Source organism: Centroberyx gerrardi, chromosome 16, assembly GCF_048128805.1.
Source record: "Centroberyx gerrardi isolate f3 chromosome 16, fCenGer3.hap1.cur.20231027, whole genome shotgun sequence".
Taxonomy (NCBI): Eukaryota; Metazoa; Chordata; class Actinopteri; order Beryciformes; family Berycidae; genus Centroberyx; species Centroberyx gerrardi.
The window spans coordinates 7,558,074-7,579,563 of NC_136012.1; the positions used below are offsets into that span (position 1 = coordinate 7,558,074).

General features: G+C 43.7%; 2 protein-coding genes and 1 non-coding gene across 3 annotated transcripts; 2 read left to right on the forward strand and 1 right to left on the reverse strand.

Moving 5' to 3' along the window:
- Nucleotides 1-1,731: 1,731 nt before the first annotated feature.
- Nucleotides 1,732-3,612, forward strand: LOC139933148 (DNA damage-inducible transcript 4-like protein). The gene is made up of 2 exons (XM_071927190.2): nucleotides 1,732-1,999; nucleotides 2,741-3,612. The coding sequence occupies exons 1-2, from the start codon at nucleotides 1,822-1,824 to the stop codon at nucleotides 3,181-3,183; spliced, it is 621 nt and encodes a 206-aa protein (XP_071783291.1). The 5' UTR covers nucleotides 1,732-1,821; the 3' UTR covers nucleotides 3,184-3,612.
- A 409-nt stretch (nucleotides 3,613-4,021) lies between these two features.
- brd8b (bromodomain containing 8b) lies at nucleotides 4,022-18,246 on the reverse strand. Its single transcript, XM_078289221.1, has 18 exons — nucleotides 18,204-18,246; nucleotides 16,716-16,812; nucleotides 16,376-16,445; nucleotides 16,175-16,224; nucleotides 15,919-16,041; nucleotides 15,752-15,832; nucleotides 15,325-15,389; nucleotides 14,953-15,119; nucleotides 14,112-14,303; nucleotides 13,718-13,811; nucleotides 13,268-13,410; nucleotides 12,121-12,559; nucleotides 11,989-12,026; nucleotides 11,692-11,891; nucleotides 11,116-11,208; nucleotides 10,131-10,199; nucleotides 9,578-9,863; nucleotides 4,022-5,181 (listed from the first exon to the last, which is right to left on the reverse strand). The coding sequence occupies exons 1-18, from the start codon at nucleotides 18,220-18,222 to the stop codon at nucleotides 5,122-5,124; spliced, it is 2,286 nt and encodes a 761-aa protein (XP_078145347.1). The 5' UTR covers nucleotides 18,223-18,246; the 3' UTR covers nucleotides 4,022-5,121.
- Nucleotides 18,247-18,356: 110 nt separating this feature from the next.
- On the forward strand, nucleotides 18,357-18,429 carry trnaa-agc (transfer RNA alanine (anticodon AGC)). The gene has a single exon. It is a non-coding gene; the product is annotated as a tRNA-Ala (tRNA).
- The last annotated feature ends 3,061 nt before the right edge of the window (nucleotides 18,430-21,490 follow it).

The window sequence follows — 21,490 nt, forward strand, 5'->3', positions numbered from 1 at the left end:
GCAAAACCGAGTCAATCCTGTTTGGAACTAAGAAGAAGCTGTCAAGAACAAATACGTTGAAAGTCTTTTGTAATGGAGCTGAAATTGTATCGCAGACAAGTGTCTCATATTTAGGAATAATATTGGAGCAGTCACTCTCCTGTGAATCTATTGCTGCTAAAATATTATCTAAGTGTGCCAGCAAACTCAAGTTCCTGTTTCGCAGAACAAGGCTTTTCGACTTTTCTGTTAAGAAACTTCTCGTGTCATCATTGATACAGTGTCATTTCAATTATGCATGTTCACAGGGGAATGGCGGCGCGCATGGTCGCAGCGGCTTCTCCGGGTCCGTGCTGAGCTCTCTTGGACTGAGCACCTCGATGTGCAACTGGATTTTAGACTTTCTGAGTAACAGGACACAGACGGTCAGAATCCACACCCAGACATCTTTCAATGCTACTGTGAACACTGGAGCCCCCCAAGGCTGTGTGCTGAGCCCACTACTGTACACACTGTTGACCCACGACTGCGTCGCCATACACCAGAGCAACCACATCCTCAAGTATGCTGACGACACCACAGTCGTGGGGCTCATCACCAACAACGACGAATGAGACAGTTTGAGATCTGGTGCAGAGACAACAACCTCTCTCTGAATGTCGACAAGACGAAGGAGATGATTGTCGACTTCAGGAGGGCAGGAGCAACTCACCCCCCCCCCCCCCCTACAGGTCGATGGTAAGACTGTGGAGATAGTACACAGTTTTAAGTTCTTGGGGGTGCACATCACAGACAATCTCTCTTGGAGCCAGAACACCTCCTCCTTAGTGAAGAAGGCTCAACAACGCCTGTACTTCCTAAGGAGGCTAAAGAGAGCTGGTCTGTGCACATCCATCCTCTCCAGGGTCTACAGATGTACCATAGAGTCCATACTGACTTGCTGCATCACTGTTTGGCATGAGAACTGTTCAGCTGCAGACAGGAAGGCCCTGCAGCGGGTTGTGAAGACGGCCCAGCACATCACTGGGACCAGTTTCCCTGCCATCAAGGACATTTACACAGAAAGGTGTAAAAGAAAAGCCTGCAGCATCATGAAGGACTCCTCTCACCCCTTTCAAGGTCTATTCGACCCGCTGCCTGTTCGTCTCCTGAACTGTCCCACCTGACTGCGGGGAGGGGGTGGGGGGGGGGAGCATAGACTTAGCACCTCAGCACTTTAGCACTCGGACACTTTGATGTTTCTACACTTTAATCTTAAAGTGTAGTTCCTAAGTTTGCTGCTCCTATTGTTCTATGACTATATTCGGCTATATTCCCCTTCTCCTATGTTCTGCATTGAAATTAATATTCATATAAATTATTATTATTAGTAGTAGCCTAGTAATAGCAGTAGCACTACTACTACTACTTGTTTTGTTGGCCCAGTAACTTTGCTCATACAATGCATTGAACTTGCTGGGTTGCTCCTGTAGGCCATATATTAAAACACAATAAAAAAAAAAGAAAAAAGTAGTCTAAAAATATTAAAAAATAATAATAGTAATAGGCCATATTCCACTTCTCTTCCAGCCCCAGAACCGACCTGCCGGCTCTACGTGACGGGCCTCAGCTCCAGTCTTCTCCCTGCCTGCAATGCCCGGACATGTTGCGTGAGCCACAGAACCTGACTCACCCGGAGAGAGAGAGGCCCGCCCACACGTGAGCGAGCTCAGCTGATGCAACCGGCAGCCGGTATAAAAGCGCCCCGCTCAGCTCGCAGCTCACTCACCCGACTTTCTACATGGATAAGATACAGACTAAACGCGAGGGAGAGAGACTGGAGCTACTCACAACAGAATCAGGATGGTCTATACAACGGCTCTGCTCTTCGGACACGGAATGCCCGTCTTGTCGGAGGAAGAAAGCGTCGTCGAGATGATAGGAAAGTACTTCTTCCAGCTCACTTCGCCGGGACAAAAGACAAGCTCTGGCCGGCGGGGGAGCGTCGACAGCTGCGATGACATGGAGAAGAGCTCGTCGAGTAAGTTGTTTGTAAAGTTGTAAAGTTTTTTGTTTTTTTTAACAGACCAGAACAGACTCAAAAGTCATATCTTTAAAACGTATACATTTTGGTCCTCTGACCTCTGTTATGATTCGTTAGAAGCATGTAAAATGCCAGAAAAACACACCTGTAACCGCGTTACAGTTAATTTAAATATTACTGCACTAACCGAAAATCACCATCGCTAGGACTATATTGCTCGGCGGACGGGGCATTTGAAAAGTCAAATACAGTGCAGGTCCTGCTTTGTAATATAATCGCTTCTGAAGGCAATAATGTTTCTGATGAAACTGACCCGCAGCTTGAATCAGCTGAGTGCCTCAACCTGTTTCCTCTGTCACGGCTGCTGATACAAAACTTTATTCTGATGACTCGGATTTCTTTGCCTTTATTGCAAAACATGCTATATCGCACTATGTAAGCAAATAATGACTAAAGTATAACGGTAGGTCGAGGGTCAAATAAATAGGCATTTATTGTTGCATACAGTGATGTAGTGGTGTAGTATGAAAGGAATTTTGTTTTTTGTTTTTTTATATATTTACTGACTATGTTGTATGAATTAATGTCAGAAATATTCATTTCAACATTAAAAAGGTGGGTTTACCCTCCACCAGGCTACATCCCTGCAATGGATGGAACAATGTAGCCTATAGACGCTACAAATCTGATGCAATGAGATGCAATTATCCTGACGATGCTCTTGGTTCCTCGCAACAGGGGCCGACTTGGACACTGGCTTGGAGTATGAAGAGAGGCTCCTCCAGCAGGACATGACCCGGCAGATAGAGCGCTGTCTCTCAGAGGCCAAGGCGTCGCCCCTCCGCTGCCAGGTGCTGCTGCTGCCCCGCCACATGTCCGCCAGAGTCGGCCGGGACGTGGTGCGCTCCTCGGCCGACGAGCCGTGCGGGCTGCGGGGCGCCTCCATCAAGGTGTATCTGCAGAGTAAAGACGGGCTGAAGTCTCTGGGGAGCATCTCTCCCGACCCGAGTGTCACCCCGACCTTCGAGCTGTCCGTGGTCTTCAAGGCGGACGACGACGGCTGGCCGCCGCTCAAGCACATCTTCGTTACCGACAAGGTGTTGAAACTGAGACCCGAGTACCGGCTGGTGAAGAGGAAACTGTACTCCTCCGCCAGCCCCGTCATTCATGACTTCAACTAGGGGTGAAGTTAAGATAGTCTAACTCTCCAAGGGCTCAATTTCTCCACATTCCTCATGAAGCCCTTTGGTTTTCCTTGGTATGCTTTTTTTTTTCTCACCTGAACTCTTAAATGTCAGGCTGCATGCACAAAAGTTTGCCTGGCACGCACTGAAAAACACTGGAGTTTGCCAATTTTATATTAAGCTCTAAGGAAGCGTGTGGTTCCTTATTTCTTGTATGAATAAGACTAACTTGGAGCAGGAGGTCAAAACTGATTGTTGTCTTATACACTGTAACTAATATGACTACAGTATTTTGCACAAATGGATTGTTGAAAGTAAACAATGGAAACTTCTTCCAGGAGTAAGCTGGTCTCACTCCTGTCTGTCTGTGGTGCGCTGTACTTTTATTTATAGATTGTAAAATAAACTTTTTGCACATAAATTTTCTCTTCTGTCCTGTCCTTGCACTTGGTGTGTACTTGTATAATTCACTTATCTCTTTAGTAGTATAGAAGAAATATAGAATAGTCAGCCATCAAAATTGGTCATTGCTACTTTCTTGCACACATTTTGAAAATCTGAGTGAAACATCATACTTATAAGTTGTTTACAAACAAGGAAAAGTATCATGTAAGTTGGTTCCGTGTCTCAGATCACTTGTCAATATGCCGGTTTGCAATTTGTGGGGAAAACACTGAATGCAGGTGGTGACAGCAATCCTAGGGCAGCTGTTGGAGTGCATGCTAAAGGAAAACATTCTACCAAAGTGAAACCACAGTAAATGCTAAGGTGAATGACCATGCTGTGATCCGAGACATCTAACTGAAAAACTCCACAGCAATTAAGATCAGACAGATAAGATCAAATAATAATCTTTTATTAAACAAATGTACAACAGAACACATGATACATGTATCGGCTACCCAAACACAAAACTTTACACATGGTCCATCACGCAGGTACAAAACTTCTTTTTGTACTCCCATCTAACGCGCACTACACAAACATGATTCTTACGCTGCCTATTTCCATAGCAGAGCCTGGCTACATCCTACATGATAACGAGGGACGCGTTGATTCTATTTCAATGTCAATACCAACTCCACATACTAAGTACTGGCCAATACCAAGTATCATTCTGATCCATTACTGAACAGTACAGACTTAGACCACTGGTTTGGAATAAATGGACAAAATTATTAAGATATAATAATCAATTATTCTCTATTAAGGGACATCCTTCCATTTGAGAAAAAGCAGAAAAATCAAGCTGCTTCGCTTTGATTTCTGACACGTTGCACATGGCTCTTGATCAGATTTTAGTATAGGTGAAATTCTGATACCCTATTTCAGCCTGGTGTTGGCCCAGTCTGCGATATCAGTACCAATGCATCCCTACTTCAACGTAACGTGGGTCCCAGGAACTTGGCCTCTTTCCAAAACACACCAGAACAGGATCAAATCTGACAAACACTACTCCCCCTGCCCTCTTTCTCTGCACCTCGTCCCAAACAAACTTCTGCTGGTGAAAATGTTCTCCCCCTCTCTCTTTCCACTCAATTCTTCGTTGTACCTTCTCATCAGAGGGAAATGACAAACAACAAACTACTTTTCGCTAGTGAAATGACGCTTGGGAAAAGTGGTGTGCTGGCTTGTTTTGCCTGGAGTGGAATCCAATGGCGGTGCACATTAACCAATCAGATGAACGGAAGAAGAGGAAGCTCGATGCAGCTCTCTCGGACACGGACACACACACATCTGCACGCACCCTCGTTTACCCCAACACACGAATGAATATGCGTGTATACACACACACACACACACACACACCGGGCAGACAGAGAGTGCACAGTTCCCTTCAGAAAACAACCAAAGTGACCAGTAAATAATCGACTCCACATTCTCTGATCCCAGAGAGTAATTTTCTCTCTCAAAGCGTCTTGCTCTTTGAAATCTCTATTTCTTCATCTTGAGGTCGGCTTCCATGGCGCTGCGGCGACCCCTGGTGCCTCCGTCCTGTAGCAGAGAGACAGAGAGAAGGAGGGAGAAAGAGAGAGCGGGTTGACATCAGGGGGGAAAGGTCAAAGGTCAGTTGGACAGCGTGAAGGAAGGCCCAGTGGCGGGCCTCCCCATGCGATCGAGCCCCGCACAAAAACACAGCACAGTCCACCTCGGAAGGCTTCCTCCCCAAATGAAGAACGGAAATAAAAACGATGATGATCGAAAAGGAAGGATAAATAAAAAGAGAGAAAAGAAATTAGACTGCCAAAAACATGCAGAGAAAGAACGACCTTGCACGAACAATCGCACGAAAACAGAAAAACACGGGAAACCAGCATGGGGTCATTAACCGAAGGTCGACTGAAGCTTGGGTGATGGAAGGTTACTGGAGTCTGTCTTTGCGTGTGTATGGTGAGAATGTGGTGTCCGAGTGAGTATACAGAACTGAAGAAGGTTTATGAGGGTGATACGGGCAGTGTGTTCACAAGTGTGTGTGTGAGAATAATAGAGAGAGCGAGAGCGAGAGAGAGAGAAATATGTTAAAATATTCAGTGCCAAAGTTTGGTTCTTTAATGGTTAATCTTACTTTGTCTTTTATCCAATCACCACACCTGTTCCACAGCTTCAAGTGACTGCTGATTGGTTCGCTAGCTACTTGTCACAGGCAGGAAAAACAAACTTGTCCAGGCATCACTACACCTTCGTCTCTCGGTTTTCTCAGAGTAAGTACACTATTGCAGCAATATGTCTAGCAACACCAAACTGAATGAAACACTTAATAGTGTACAATGTAAACTTGAGGCAAGAGAGCTGTACCTTGTTTAACTGCAAGAAAAAAAATGGTGACAATTTTTTTTAAAACCACGTTAAACTGAATTTTACATAAATGCATAGAAAATTAACTTGCACTTGATGTTCTTGAAATAGTTCTAAATGTGAAGTATTGTTGTGTTAACAGTTGTAATAAGGTCTTGAATCTGATAGTTTTGATTAAACCAAAGTGTGAACTGCAATTCTTTTATACTGTTTAAAGTGAAGAAGACTAATAAACAACAGCAATTATAAGACAGAAATTGGCTTTTGCTATTATTTATTTTTTTATTACATCAGATTTGATTCAACATAGGTTTAGAAAAAGCACCCTTTTGGTACCAATATTAAATTCACAGTACTGGTATCGGTACCCGTACTGAAAATTTTCAAACAATACCCAGCCCTAACAGAGGAGATTATAATTGCTTGAATGGAACTGGAATTGTTATTGAATGTTTTTGTTATACTGCTACTGATAGCACTGATAATACTAGTCACTTGTTAATGTTTTTAATATTACCTCAATCTATACTAATTTTGCTTTGGCAACAGGTTTCTTTGCCGTCATGCCAATAAAGCATATTTGAATTGAGAGAGAAAGAGAAAAAGATGAGACAGAGATGGATGTACTGTCAGTGTGTTTACATTGTGTGTGTGTGTGTGTGTGTGTTGAGACAAGAGTGTGCGGAGCGTGGCCTGGGTTCTGGTGAAATCTGAGGGAGAACCTGAATACTTACAAAAAGAGAGAGAAGGAAAGCAGGAGAGGCCATTGGGACACTGTCCTGTAGGAGGACAAACATTAGAGTGAGAAAATAGAGAGAAAACACACACACACATGTGCGTGAGCAAGCAAGTTTCATACATGTCTGCGTCACACACGAGAGCACGCAGAGGAACGAGCACCCACTTGACCTCTGCACGTCACATACACACACATGCACGCGTACACACACACAAAGTCAGAAAGACGGATTACAAAACATTATACACACACTCAGACTCCCGTATGCGGACAGTCAAGAGAGATTAATATACACAGACAGACACACAGAGGCAGATAAATGCACACAAAGACAAACAAGGCAACACACACAAACAGGCACATACACAAGCAGGTAGGCACGCTCACAGACACACACAAAGACAGAAAGACAACTATACCAGGGTGCCCACCACGGCCCTGATGTAAAATTCCACGACTTTTCCATGACTTTGCAGAAGCCCGAGCGCTTCCATGACCTGAAAATGTTATTTCTTCCTGGTTTGTGAATGTTGTTTTTCAGCTCAGTGAAGTTCTAAAGGAGTGAACTGTCTGGTTTCCACTACAGTTGAGCTTGCTGTGGAGTAAACAGCTGAAAATCGATAAAAAACTGTAAATGCGTGAAACAAGTTGTCAGATACATTCTGGTATATTCCTGTAAAGTGACCCATTTGTAAAACTCCCCGATATTGAATGACTTTCCCAGAGAATTTTTCGAAATCCTTGACTTTCCATGTCTGGAATACACCTCTCAAAATGCCATGATATTCCAGGAACTGCATGACCAGTGGGAACCCTGCTATACACACATTCAGACTCGCACATCCAGACAGTTACGGGAGAGTAATACACAGTAAGCCAAATAAATGCACACAGAGACAAACAGGAAGTCAAGACAGATAACAATCCATTCAGAGGAAACTAGACAGAAGTCAGACAGAAGATCAGTTGTAGATATATGCAGAGAGAGACAGAAAGACAGACGGACAGAGACAGACAGACAGTAAGGTCAGTTACAGATAGATGCAGACAGACAGACAGACACAAAGTCAGACAGACAGGCAGTAGTTAGTGAGAGGAGAGACGTAGCTGGCATGCAGGAGATGACTCGGCTGGGAAGTCAAGATCAGGAGTTATTCCACTGATTAGTAGCACATTATAGCGGGCCGAGAGAAGAGCAGATCTGGGGACAGCTGCACAAATGTGGGTGTGTTTGGAGTGTGTTCATGTGTTAAACAGCATCTATGCGTTTGTGAAATCACGTGTATGTGTGTGTGTGTGAGCATGTGTGTAAATAAATAATTGGGTTTTATCTACATACTTTTACAGGAATTAAGCAAGTTTTTGGGAGATTGGCCCATTGATCAATTTACCTGTTAAGTGATGAGAACATAAACACCAAAATCATCCATGTGTCCCTGGTAGATCATTGGATCCAGTGCTACATGCTAACACTTTGCATACACTATGATGAGTGATAGCAGGACACTAGCATTATACAGAAGAGTTTTATTATATAGTAGATGCATAAATATTAACATTTAATAATGAATAATTTCAAAATTAAATACCACTCACTCAAATTTAGCTGATGTAATATTTAGCTGAGGTATACTATTTTAGGTGACCAACCATGTATTAATCTGCTGCGCAATGATTTTTAGTTATACAGTCTCCCATCACCCACCACCTTCAGTTCCTATGGCATCAGGTAAAGTAGTCCCAGGTAGTTCAATAAGTATGTTATTGTTGTATCATATTTTGTATAAATTCTATCAATCTCCTACACAAAAATGCCAGACTTGGACACATATTTAAGATTATTTACCCTTTAGCTTTAGAGCTGCTACAAGTTCTCATTTTCTTACTTTTGAGTTAGCATGGAGCACCAGAGCCAATGATCTACCGGGCACACATGGATGATTTTCTTACTTAATGACTTACGTACTTAATGGCTAAGCTGACCAAGAGGCCGATCTCCCAAAAACTTGGTGGATTCCTTTTAAGGGAAAATCCACTGGAAAACAGACTGGAAAACTGTTACTCCTTTGACCTGATGCAGTTCGGTCTAGATTTAAACACATGATCAAGTCTGTCCCATACAGAATGAAAAACACCAACACCACAACTACCGTTTTTTGTCAATATCATTTACTTCACTCAGTAATGAACAGTGGCGGCCAATACTGTCTTAGTATGAAGCATATAATCTGTGATGTCAACAAGCGATATAGCCAGGATTCCCTCTATTGACAATGAACGGGAGCCTGACTTTGTAGATATAATCTTGACTTTGTTGATATAATCTTGACTTTGTTGTTTAGCTTTCACAGAAATGTGTTCCTGTTCATAAATCATGGCTGAACCGCCCAAGATTATTGAAGTAACATTCTGGTTATAAGAAGTCTGTTTCAGGGTTTCCCCTTTACACATACATATGCATTTTCGCACAGATGTCTGGCCCATGTTCTGAAGTTTTCCCAGACCTTCCTTTCTTGACTGGATATGAAGATTTTGGAGGGTGTTTAATATGATGTCTGCTGACGGTAGTTGGACAACACGACTGCCATCAAGCTCTACAGCGGAACATTATTCTTCACCATAATAAATGCTCCAGTGCGCGAAATGACAGTAAACGACAGACAACTACATAGAACGTGTAGGGACATGTCGAACAACAGGTTTTATCCGCGTGCTTTTCCGCATATTTGTCCATTTCCGAAAGCTTTCCCCACCTGTAAATAATCAAATTCATTTTCCATAATTTCGTGGACTTTCCAGAGCTACATAGGGAAGCCTGACATCACCCCCGCCCACCCAGCCAGCCCACCCACCCACCTTCTCGGCCGGCTCTCCCGGCTTGCGGCTGCCCTCCCTGCCGCGGAGGCTCTTGGTGGAGATGGCGCTCTCCGAGGTCTGCATGATGAGCTGGGTGGCCAGGAACTGCTGCACGTGCTCCAGGACGTCGCGCTGCATCTCCAGCGCCATGTGGTAGACGTCGTGGTCCGACGAGTTGTACATGACGGCGTTCTGAAACATCAGCATGATGTCGCGCTGGAACTCGGCCGTCGTGCGGATCACGCCCGACTCGATGTTCTTCTTGATGGCCGACAGGTCCATGGGTCTGGGGTGGGGTGGAGGAGGGGCAGGGGTATTAGAGTGTGTGTACAGCAAGCTTTCTCCTACAATGAATAACCTACACTGCTTTTAAATCTGATTTGTTTGCCTCGGCAGTGTGAAACTACCCTACAGTATGTGTAGGAATGGAGTGCTGAGAGAATGTGTGTGTGCAGAGTGTGTGTGAGAGTTTGCATGCGAGTATGACTTGACTAAAAACATTCAAGTATGTATGCGTTTCAAATAAAGAGTGTGTGTGTGTGTGAGTTCAGACCTGTGTACGATGCTGTGGTAACCGGGGGCGATGTCATCTGACACAGGCTGCAGGAAGACACTGGCATACCTGAGACACACAGGACAGCAGCAACAGTAAAACACTCATTCCCAATTAACAGCACCTCCATTTCACAACTTTTCCATGACTTTCCATAACTGTGAGCTCCTTCCATGACCTAAAGGTTTTATTCCTTCCTGGTGTATTCATGTTATTTCTCTAAAGGGGTGAACAGTCTGTTTTGTAAAATTCCCTGATATTCCCTGACTTCCCCAAACAATATATAAAATTCCCTGAGTTTCCCTGTCTGGGATTCACCTCTTAAGATCCCATGATATTCCAGACCAATTCCATGACCAGTGGAAACCGTGTTCTTTGACAACGTTTTGCCAGACCTCACACTTTTGCCACATACTGCAGAAAATGTCTCAAACGGCACTACAAATGTTGCTCAAACTCCAAGGATTTTTGGTCAGAGTTATCACAGAAAAGCTCCGCAAAAATTGTTGAAAGAATGTTGTTAAGAAGGAGGAGAACTGCGGTTTTTGGCCAGATTTAGCCCTAATTAGACTTCATCAATTTCTACACTCTTGTCCCTCAGTTCTTCATTGCTTGACTCCTTGCCATGATAGTGATATAATGCTTGCCTCTTATACTGTTTGCATCTCATGGAAGTAGTTCTGGGCAAGAGCATCAACTAAAATCTTCAAATCTAATTGACTCCTGCACCTGTTCACAGTATTATCATAATGTGGCATGCATTTTCTACTAATATGGCAAATTGCCAGTGACACTGATGATGATGAAAAATCACCTGCAATTTTATGACAAACACCAGTTGTCTATCAAGCTGGTTGTTTTATGACATTAAAATGGAGGCATTAAAAAGCATTAAAATTGAGACTGATGTGAGGTGGTGTATTCAAGTGTTTTCCAATGAGAAGTCTGGTTGGCTACTGGGGTTGAGGCACGCCAAAGAGCTCACCTGTGGTTGGCTGCGGCTCTCCACACCAGCATGATGGCTTTCTTCCAGATCTTCTGGGCCTGCACGGCCTCCTGGTCCTCACCACATGTAGAGCTAACCCAGACAGAGGGTGAGGGAGGGTGGAGAGAGCAGGCGAGGACGGAGGGGGGAGATGGAGAGGAAAAAGTGGGACAGAACCATGAAGAGGAGAGTTCGCGGAGCAGATTATATGAAAAGGGGAAGCAGGAGAGAGGGAAACCACGGGTGGCAGAGAGACAGGCAGAGACAGAAATACATAGTAGTCAGTCAGCAGCCAAAGACTGCTTAACTCAGAGAAATGGAGTCCAAATCTGATTCAGAGGTCACGACCCAAATATCCCTGACTAATGCCAACTAAGCTTTATCTAGATTTAAAGCAGCCTTTCTCCCAGAACGTTTTGTTGCAGTGAGGACTGAGGTCATTTCAGTACTTGGCCCTGTCCTGTTCCCACTATCTAGTATCCGGTAAATGTTGCAGTATTTAAACATCTCTTATTTGGGTACTTTTTAACATAATCGTTATCAAAGCATCAACCAGAAACACAACTGGACACTCACAACTGAGAGGAAGAGGCGGGGCTGCTGGCCAGCGAATCGGCTGTGTAGCGCTGGGAGGCGGGGCCGTAGCCGTCTTCGCTCTCGCTGGCTACCCGCTCCACCTCTGACAGGTAGGGACCCTCCCCCTCGCCGCACTCCTCCTTAATCTCCATCCCTTCTTCTGGGTCGCCCTCGCTCCCTGCCTCCTCCTCCTTCACCTCCTGGAAGCAAGAACACACACACATATTAAGCAAAGTGAACTAAAATACTACATACTGTGTGTGTGTGTGTGTGTGTGTGCAGGAATATTTGAGTTACCTTGGATTCTTTCCCTGACACAGAGCTGTCCTCTGAGTCTGTGGGACAAAAATGAGAAGGCTATCAGAAAACACACAAGCATGATTTCTGTGTGTGTGTGTGTGTGTGTGTGTGTGTGTGCGCGCCACCCACCTAGGCAAGGTGGGTTGGGTTCAGGCTGGCTCCATTCCTCCCCTTCACTCTTCACCGTTGCTTCGGTGCCTTCCTTCCCCACCGCCCCCTCTTCTGCGACTTCACTTCCTGTCGCGCCGTCGTCAGAGGCGACAGAGGAAGTGACATCACTGCTCGTCACCTCGGGTCCCTCGCAGTTCCCCTTGAGTTGTTCTTCTCGCTTTGTCTCCGGTTGATTCTGGGTCTCCAGGCCGGCAGGGGCGGGGGCCGGCGTCGCGGCCACGTCCTGAGACTCCTGCGTGGGGTCGGGGTCTTGGACCGCGAGCCCGGGCTCCGAGGCCTTCAGCTCCTGGGTCTCCCAGGGGCCCGGGAGAGGGTGGCCTCCTGAGACGGCCTCCTCGCACAGAGAGAGGGCCGCTTCCACCGCCGCCGCATCCAAGGCCTCCACTGAGTCATCCACCTGGAGGGGAGAGAGAGAGAAAGATAGGGACAAGCAAAAAGGAGAAAGATAGGGAGCGAGACAGATTGATTATGATGTGCAGAAAAGTGGCCACACTCCCACACATGCACACACACACATACACACACCAGTTTCATCAATGTGCAAACTCATCAACTACAGCTTGACCTACTGCCCTAACAGGTCAGACATTTTGACACAGGGTGCACTCAGAGCACATACACCATATCACATGATAAGCAATGGGCTTGAAAGATTGATTAAATAAAGCTCATGCTCACCTATTTAAGCAGAGACAACAAGCAGTGTTTCATTTGTGGACAAAAATGAAACAAAATGAGCATCGTTGCAATAAGCAATAGAAATTTCTATTCTGCATTGGTACGCCACAAGGAGCCTGGTACCTAAATGCGCTTTAATGGTGCACTTCTTCTGGCAGATAGAAAAATTATGTATTTGGAGGATTAAAAATGTATTTTTCCCTGTATTACTCCAGGTTGATAATGTGGACCTGAGTTGCATCACAAATCAGCCACATGCTCATCTAGATGTACACACAGTAAAATACCAACCAATTAATATAAATGGCATGGAAGTCTCCACTGCTCATCCTCAACACATTTGGGTTTCCTGCTCGACTCTTTTTGATGGAGTGATTTATCGACTAACCAATATGGATCCTTTCATACACACACACACAGTGCGTACCTTTTCCTCTATGATGGCAATGATGTCTCCCACAGTCTCCAGGTCCAACTCGTCTCCCATGTAAGACACGGCCACCAGGTCCTCTTCTACTAATCCCGTCTCCTCAGCGAGCTCCACCTTCACCGCAGCCTCCGCTTCGCCCTCTGAAAACACACACAAGGATAAATAAGAATACAAGCACACAAGCAAAACGACGCACACACACTTGCAGTGTTTCTCCACAATCGTAAGTAATTATTCAGTTGTAAAACAGAATCTTCTTCTCTACACAAAGAAACATAGATGAACAGTACAGGGCAAGATCCAAGTTGGGAAGGGAAGTGCACAATCTAACTTTTGGTTACACATTTGGATTTAGAGACAAACATCCTTTGAGTCAGGTTAGTGATAGCCAGTACTAGCAAGCAGTGAGGGTGTGTGCGTGTGTCCAAGTATGGTAAGTATATTTACCCGTGGTGACCTCATGGCCTGTTGGTAAGGCAGCAGCTGTGGTGGCAGTCTGAACTCCGTTGGTGAGGCTTGCGGTAGAGTCTCCCTCCGCTACCTGACATAAATAAATACAGGAAATGAGCAAGCAATAGTAGATTTTGTGGGTAATGGGTTGTTGCGCAATAATGCTATGGGCGGTGAAAGGTCAGCAATATTCAGTTACAATATTGCACAATGATCTGCTGCCTCTGAATCATTACTGCTTTTAAAACAAAAGTGACTAAAACCTGTTATTTTAATTTGAAATGTTCACAGACAGACTAAATACAGACTTCTCAAATAATATTTCATATCTTGTATTCCTGGTATTCTTGTAGTGTTGAATGTTTAAATCCAGACTAAGTTGCCTCCTCACCAGTCGGGGGCTGGCGGAGATGACGTTGACTTTTTTCAGCAGTTCTGACAGGAGAGGGGAGGGCGGCGGCGTGGCCTTCTGGCTGATGAGCCTCTTCTGCGGGGAGTCATCTACTAGAGCGGCCAGGCCTCCGTCTTTGGGCCCTGCACCCGGAGGGTCCGCCGCAGGAAGGAACACTCCGACCCCCTGGGCCTGGCAGAGGAGGCAAAGACAGAAAGACACTGGTTGGCAGAGAGAGATGCAATTCCTGAAACAATTCTTTCAAACAGGAGCTGGGGTTCCCAAAAACACCTTAGTGTACGATCACATTTTTACATTCACTCACAATGAGACAAAGATGAAGTTGACAATAAGACACATTTATGGAGGTCACAGTCGAGTCACAGTTGATTTTGATCTCAGACTAGTATATAAATGACTACACTAAAGGAGTTTAAGTTGACTGAATACCTTGAGATTAAATTATATGTAATTGCCCCCACGCCCACTGTAGAGTGTGTGTCTGTTAACACATGTGGCACTTTGTAGCAGTGTTGGTTTGGGGTAATTTTGGTATTTTTTGGTAATTTGGGTAATTTTCAAGTAATTTCTGCCCCCAATTTGGTCCCAGTTTTGGTTCTGATGTTTGCTGCTAAAGCTGTCCTTATTTAAATACTTCATAACAATTAAATTCATTCTAAACAGTGGACCTATGCACATCTGTGCTTGGGAAAGCAGAATACCATATATATTTGTAATACCACATTTGTCTATCAGTGGTGGCATTCTTCCTGTTGTGGTAGCCTACTGGTGATGAATGAACACAACAAAAACACTGGTGTGTGTATAAGTGTGTTCTTACAACATTGTGGGTGCTGGTGTCATCAGAAGCGGTGCTCCCTGTGTCCATGGGCGGCGTGGGGGCGGTGGAGTCGGCCTGGGAGTCCAGGCTGGGCGGGCTGGCACCCAGAGGAGAACGCACTGTTACACTGGGCAGGCGCTTAGGAGTATTTTTCACTGCCTGACGAGCTGGAAGGCACAGAGGGAGGGATGGATGGAAAGAAAGAAGGAAAGAAAGATTATTAAAAGGAACATACCAACATTTTGGCAAAGAAAACAGAAGTTAAAAGGTATGTAGATAAAAGTAAATCCCCAAACGCCAAGCCATCAGATATACTTGGGAAATATTGAATAATTCACCAGTAGGTCTGAGCAGTGAGTGGACAGAACTTACCCTGGTATGCTGTCTCTGTGGCTTTCCTCTTCTGCTCCGCTTCCTCCTCATCCTGCTTCTTCTTTCTGGAGGGGGGGGGGAACACATTTTTTAACTGCCAATTTGAGCAGATGGCAGCCTAAATGTTAGAGAGGTAGAATTATGACTTCCAGGTGTGAATGTGTGGAAATGTATGAACTGAAAGGCAGGCATTGCTGAAAATAAAATGTATTCCAGGAGGCAGACTTAAAGTTTGTCAAGTAAGTGGGGAAAAAAAGCTTTGTCTGTATGTTGATGTTTTGTTGCTGTTTTGATTTGAAAACTGCTTTTTGCTTTGATTATAGTTTCATAGAAAATGTTGTACGTCATGCAGTAACTATCCAGTAATACATCAGTAATAAAATGACTAGTAACAGCAAACATAAAAACAAACAGGTAAGGGTCTTACAGCGTTATATCTGCCCACAGCTCCTTCAGCTGGGAGTCCATGTGACCCATCTGAATCAGATCCACCTCCTTCTTCAACTTCCTGTGAAGACAGAAAGCATTAGCAAGTTAAAGGCCACGTCTCACAGTCCTCAAAGGTCTTTCTTTGTGTGTGTGGTGTGTGCTTACCTGTACTTCTCTTGTGTGTCTCGCAGTAGTTTCTTCAGCTCCTCTATCCTCTCAGCAGTCAGTCTACGAACGATCACATCTTCAATGGTCTCTACCACCTCGCCCTTCTCGCCACGCTTACGCCTGGCATAGGACACACGCATACTTAATGTCTAGTGGTATATCCATTCACAAAACATTTCACTCGTAGTAAAAACCAAAAAACACAACGCATTATTATGGTGTTGCAAGAAAGTGTGTATGTTGAAATACTGACTTAGGGGCTTCTGTGGCTTCCAGCAGCTCAGAGTATTGCGAGGCACAATGCTGTGGAAGACGGAGAGAAAATTTGTTATTAAGTCACAGCTATCAGCTCAACTGACAGCATCCAATCCGCATGGCTTAACAGGACAACTGACGTAAGTGGTGAGCGAGAGAGAAAGAGAGAAAATATTATGGAGTCCACTTGCTCTCTCACCTTCTGTGAGAACCAGTCAGGCGGACGACCGGGCTCGGAGAAAGGCTTGATGGCTCTGCTTACGGACACCCTGGAAGACAGAGAGATTCCTCAGGATCAATACACACAGAAGACGTTATCATATTAAGGTCTGACTCACACATTAAGAAAAGAATCAGAGTAAATCCATGTGTTGCCATGTAGAAATTCATTCAAACAGGGCCAACCAATGGGAGACAGAAGGGTGTTGTACAATTCTTAAGAAGCAAAAAAATGCCGGGCAGTACTCTGGCATAGTTGCCCCTATGGGATGAATGATAAATGTAAGGCGAGTGTATTTTCGAGTAGGTTGCCGCTTTACCAGTTTTGGTCGCCGCTCCTCATGACAGAGGAGGCCAGGCACAGTTTCTCCCTGACTGACCATGGCTCCGTCGGCCCCACATTCAGTATCTTGTGTTCTGTAAAGAGGAAAAAAAACATGAATGAATATACAGACAGAATACAATTTGTCCAGTTAGTCTTGGCTGTCCAGGCAAATTACTGGCCAACTGAAATCCTTTACTTTGAGCATAGGCTTATATTCGACTGGTGTGTACAACAGCAAGGTCTTTGCACAACTACCTTGATTTCATTGCACAAACACTGACCAAATTAATTCCAGAAAAGTAACTTAATGCATTTCAGTCTTTTCCCTCACATTCATTGAGCAGACAGTATCCCCCTCACTTACTCACTAACCTAAAGATATAGGGCAATTCCTGTTCACACGTGATAATAGTAAACCTCAGTCCCAGAACCAATTACACCCTGTGCTAAAACAATTCTAAGAAATCACTGTTTTCAATGGTGCTTCAAATGAGGTGTGATTTTTTTCAAGAGGTGGAAGATGGTGGTGGGGAGTAAAGGGGTCAAGTGAAGGACTGGAAACTGTAATTATTCAAATGCAGCCCATCAACAGCTCACTGCAGTCAACTGATCTGGGTTTAGGGCAGTGCCACTCAATTTTAACATTTTAAGTTGTTACAGTTGTCTTGAACAACCTAATCAACAGTATGTAACACTCTCTCTCTCTCTCTCTCTCTCTCCTGAACTGGAAAGACAGTAAAGATGACTGTGGGAATGACATGGGGATTTTCTGTGAACAAGGACAGAATATCTGGGTCAGAACTAAAAACACTAACCCATAAAATGAAGCTAACTGGGTATAAAAATAAAAATCAATCTTTCATTCACGGAGAAATAATAGGCTTAAGGCATCACAGGCTCTTGGTTATCTGGTTTCTGATTTTGGTCACAAATGATTAGACTGCCCTGTCCCCATAAAACCCACATGATATGATTTGTAACTGTACACAATATGAGTGAGCAGGTGGAAATAGCTGTAGGTAGTTCACCAGCTAGTTAAGCCTTTAAAAAACAACCGTGCAGGCTAGCAAAGCTAACGTTGGTGTGTTAACGTTATTCACCTAGGTTAGCTAGCTAGCTTGTTGATACTCAGTTTTGTACAGCATGCTTATAGTTCTCTTTTGTAAGGACTTGGCCACAAACACAGCCCACAGTACAAGATGAAACAACTGAAGGGAAACTATTTCTAAGCTATGGCTCTGTGGACCAGTAACATACATTTAATATTTGATAGCAGCCTACCAGCGCTAGCTAGCTCTTGTGAGGGGGAACACATTCATGAGACACACACAGCTACACACTGCAACACTTTTATCAAGCAAGCAGATACGCTACTGACTCTACCCAAAAGGAATGTATCTGTAATGTCTTGCGATCGTTTAGTGTTCATTTTTTCGACGATATCATGGACAAAATCGAGAAAGAGTTAGGAAATGTTACTCACTCCCGATACCGCTCGCCATTTCTTTTGTGACAAGGCCGTGAGCCCAACTTCCGCCGGAATGGTTTCAGTGGTACACACCTCGGTTGGACCCAGGAAGTAGGAATCGGTTGACAAAAGTTCCATGTTCTCGTACCCCAATTAGATCTCACAGAAGGGGGATTAGCTCAAATGGTAGAGCGCTCGCTTAGCATGCGAGAGGTAGCGGGATCGATGCCCGCATCCTCCAAAATACCCTTTTCTTTAACAGTTCATAACAAGGCATGCATCAAAATGTTGATAAGGAACATGTAGGGGGTCTGCATGACACTGGAAACGATGTAGGCAAAAGACACTGATCTCCAAGTGTTTCATGTATCAAATACCCTAACCATTAATGTGCTGGTAGCCTACTCCTGTAACAGAGTAAGAGGACTTCTAAACTAATACTCATAGATAGACCATAAAAAATATATCTCCATGGCCCCTTTTCAAATTTCCATGACCAAATTTTAACTGAATTAAAAAGTAACTACCTTAAGTATTGGTTTGTTTTTCACTTTAAAATAAAGGATTATAATATTATTTTAACTAATAGGCAACAACCAACAATATTTTCCTCCAACAGGAGGTCTAAACTATTCGACATTTGACATTATTCAAGAAAAAAATCATGAACGTAACAAATAAAATGTCATAACTTTTACAAAACGTCTCTCCCTTTTATCATTTCTCCAGGCCTTGAAAATACAATTCTAAAATTCCATGACTTTTCCAGGTTTTCCAGGAGTGGGAAAATAGAAACCAGGGGATTCATTTATCAACCAACAAGTTAATTTGCTGTTACAGGTTTTGGACAGAGGGTGGCAGCAGGTGACCTTCAAATGGAGTAAACTTCAATGGGCCTAATGCCTACCATACATTACAAGACATTTAGTCTGACACACTCTCAAATTTAACAACAATTTGTCTCAAGTCAGGAGTTTTAGAGGTGCTCACATTTTCAGATTCTGTTAAGACTGAGAATCATGCAGCATCGCACATTAATACTACAAATAAGAACAGAACAAAATACAAATGGAAATACTATAGCCTATCAATTAGCTGAATTTCCCCTAATAAAACATACCCTTTGAATAGTAACCTATCAGTCAATTCATCAATATTGGAGGAATTTTGCTGAGGCTGTTTTAAGTATGTTCACTGGGCATATTACTCATCAATTACCGACATATCACCTACATAACTTTCCTCCAAGTGATAGGCTAATTCTTAACAATTTAGCTTGATGCTATTGCAGTCTACAGCCGCCATGTTGGCCGACAGGAGCTAGCTAGCACGAGAGCAGCCAGACTAATTACTTGCAGGTGAAACGCTGCATTCCACTATTTACCTCAACCCAGACACAATAGTCCTCAGCAATGACGTTAGAACTACTTACAGGTAAGACATTTCTTACTTACATATAAATGGACGCACACCATACACCCATACTATCAGCTACAACATCTTCAGCTAGCACGCAACTCTCTTCAAACGAAATTGGCGAACTGCAGCATAAATTATACAGAACTCTATTGGCTGTCCTCTATTGGCTGTCCGATATGCCTGTAAATAAACTGTCCAATGAAATAAAGTTTTTCGAGGGGGCTGAACTAATTAATTAAAGGCTCGACGCTTTGTGAGATGGCCTCTAGAGGGCGTCTTTGGCTGGGATGGCCTCTTGCCTGTAGGCTGAATGTCACACTCCCACACACTCAGCCTCACTCTGCCGTTAATTTATGAACGTTCACATCTTCTGCTGATCTACAAACTTTAAAGGTAGGCTCTGTTATTACCTTGTGGTATTTAACATTAGTGGAATTAACTAACTTAACCGATAACTGTCTCACGCTAGCAATGCTTCAATGCATTAAATTGTATTGAATCGAATTGAATTGAACACATGCGCAGTGTGCCTGTACAGGATCTGTGCTTGTTCAACTCCCTAGCCAGAATGCGCTATAAGTCCACAAAATAAAGGAAACACCTAACAATATGAATTCCAAGTAGGAGCAGGACCACCCTTTGCCTTCAGAACCGCTTCAGTCCTTGTAATGCTGTCATACAAGTCCTAAACTGTGTAGTGGGATAGTGAACCTTCTTTAAGAAGGAAAACCAGTTCTTTGAGGGATGAAGGAAGTGGAAATCTGCTTCCCATAACGGTTCAATAGGCTAATGTTTTGATATATGACTGTCAGACGTACCTCTTTTTAAAATGACATATAGCCTATTGCTAATTTACATTCAACTTAATATGAATCAAGCATGTAGATGCCTTGATGTAGGCTATTTACATCTAGTTACTTCTAAGTTCTAAGTCATGTAGCCTAGTATTTCATTATTTTGTCCACCCTCTGTGGTGCTCAATAGTGAGTTTATAGTGACCGTATCATACTATCTTTATCTCCTATGGTATCACTATAATATTTCTTTATAGGCTCTTGAAATTTTTCTCTGATATTTGTGTAACATCCTTCTAAAACTCCTTGCAGCTTATAGTAGGCCTATTAGTTTTTCACAGACAGGACTACCAATAATTTTTGCCCACAGTGCACCATAAAACAAATATGATTTCTTAAATAGGCTTTGGGTTCCCAGTTAATGTGGTTGTAATTTTTACACATTGCATCTTGAATGAAATTAAATAAAGCTCACTCATTCTCTATTTTCCAGCTTGTCTCTTGGTTATGGTAGCCTCAGCCCACTGCAAAGCTTGCGACATTTTAAAATCACTAACATGTAAACACAATTTGTGCTGCAGCCTAAGTGGTGCTGAGTGCTGTGTACTGTGGCATCAGTATAGCCGTGCTCTTTTAATCTGAGCTGTGTTGGGGGGAATTTGCGTCATTGCTCCACTGACCGACTTTTGTTCCTGCTTCATGTGTTCACACTGCGGGGATGGGGATGGGGGCTGGCGGTCGCTGTCCCTCACAGAGGAATTTCACCCCACCCAGGCTCCGCCCTGCATTCCTCTGCCAAGCAGCATCCATGGACCCTCTCTGGGCCGATTACTGGAAAAGGGCTTGTTCCCCTGGGTGGAGATTTTTGAAAAACTGCTTTAAAACTCATCTGTAGTGATTGTTGAGTTAAGACATACGATTATAAACTACAACTACAAAATCTAAATGTAAAGAAAAGGTGCCCTACCACAGAAAGTTAAATCATTGGATTGGGGCTTTTTTTGTTGCCTCAAATTAATTTATAGAGCTATTAATGTAAGTACTGACAGGTGACTGCGTCATTAGCACAGTTAGTCAATAGTTTAAAAT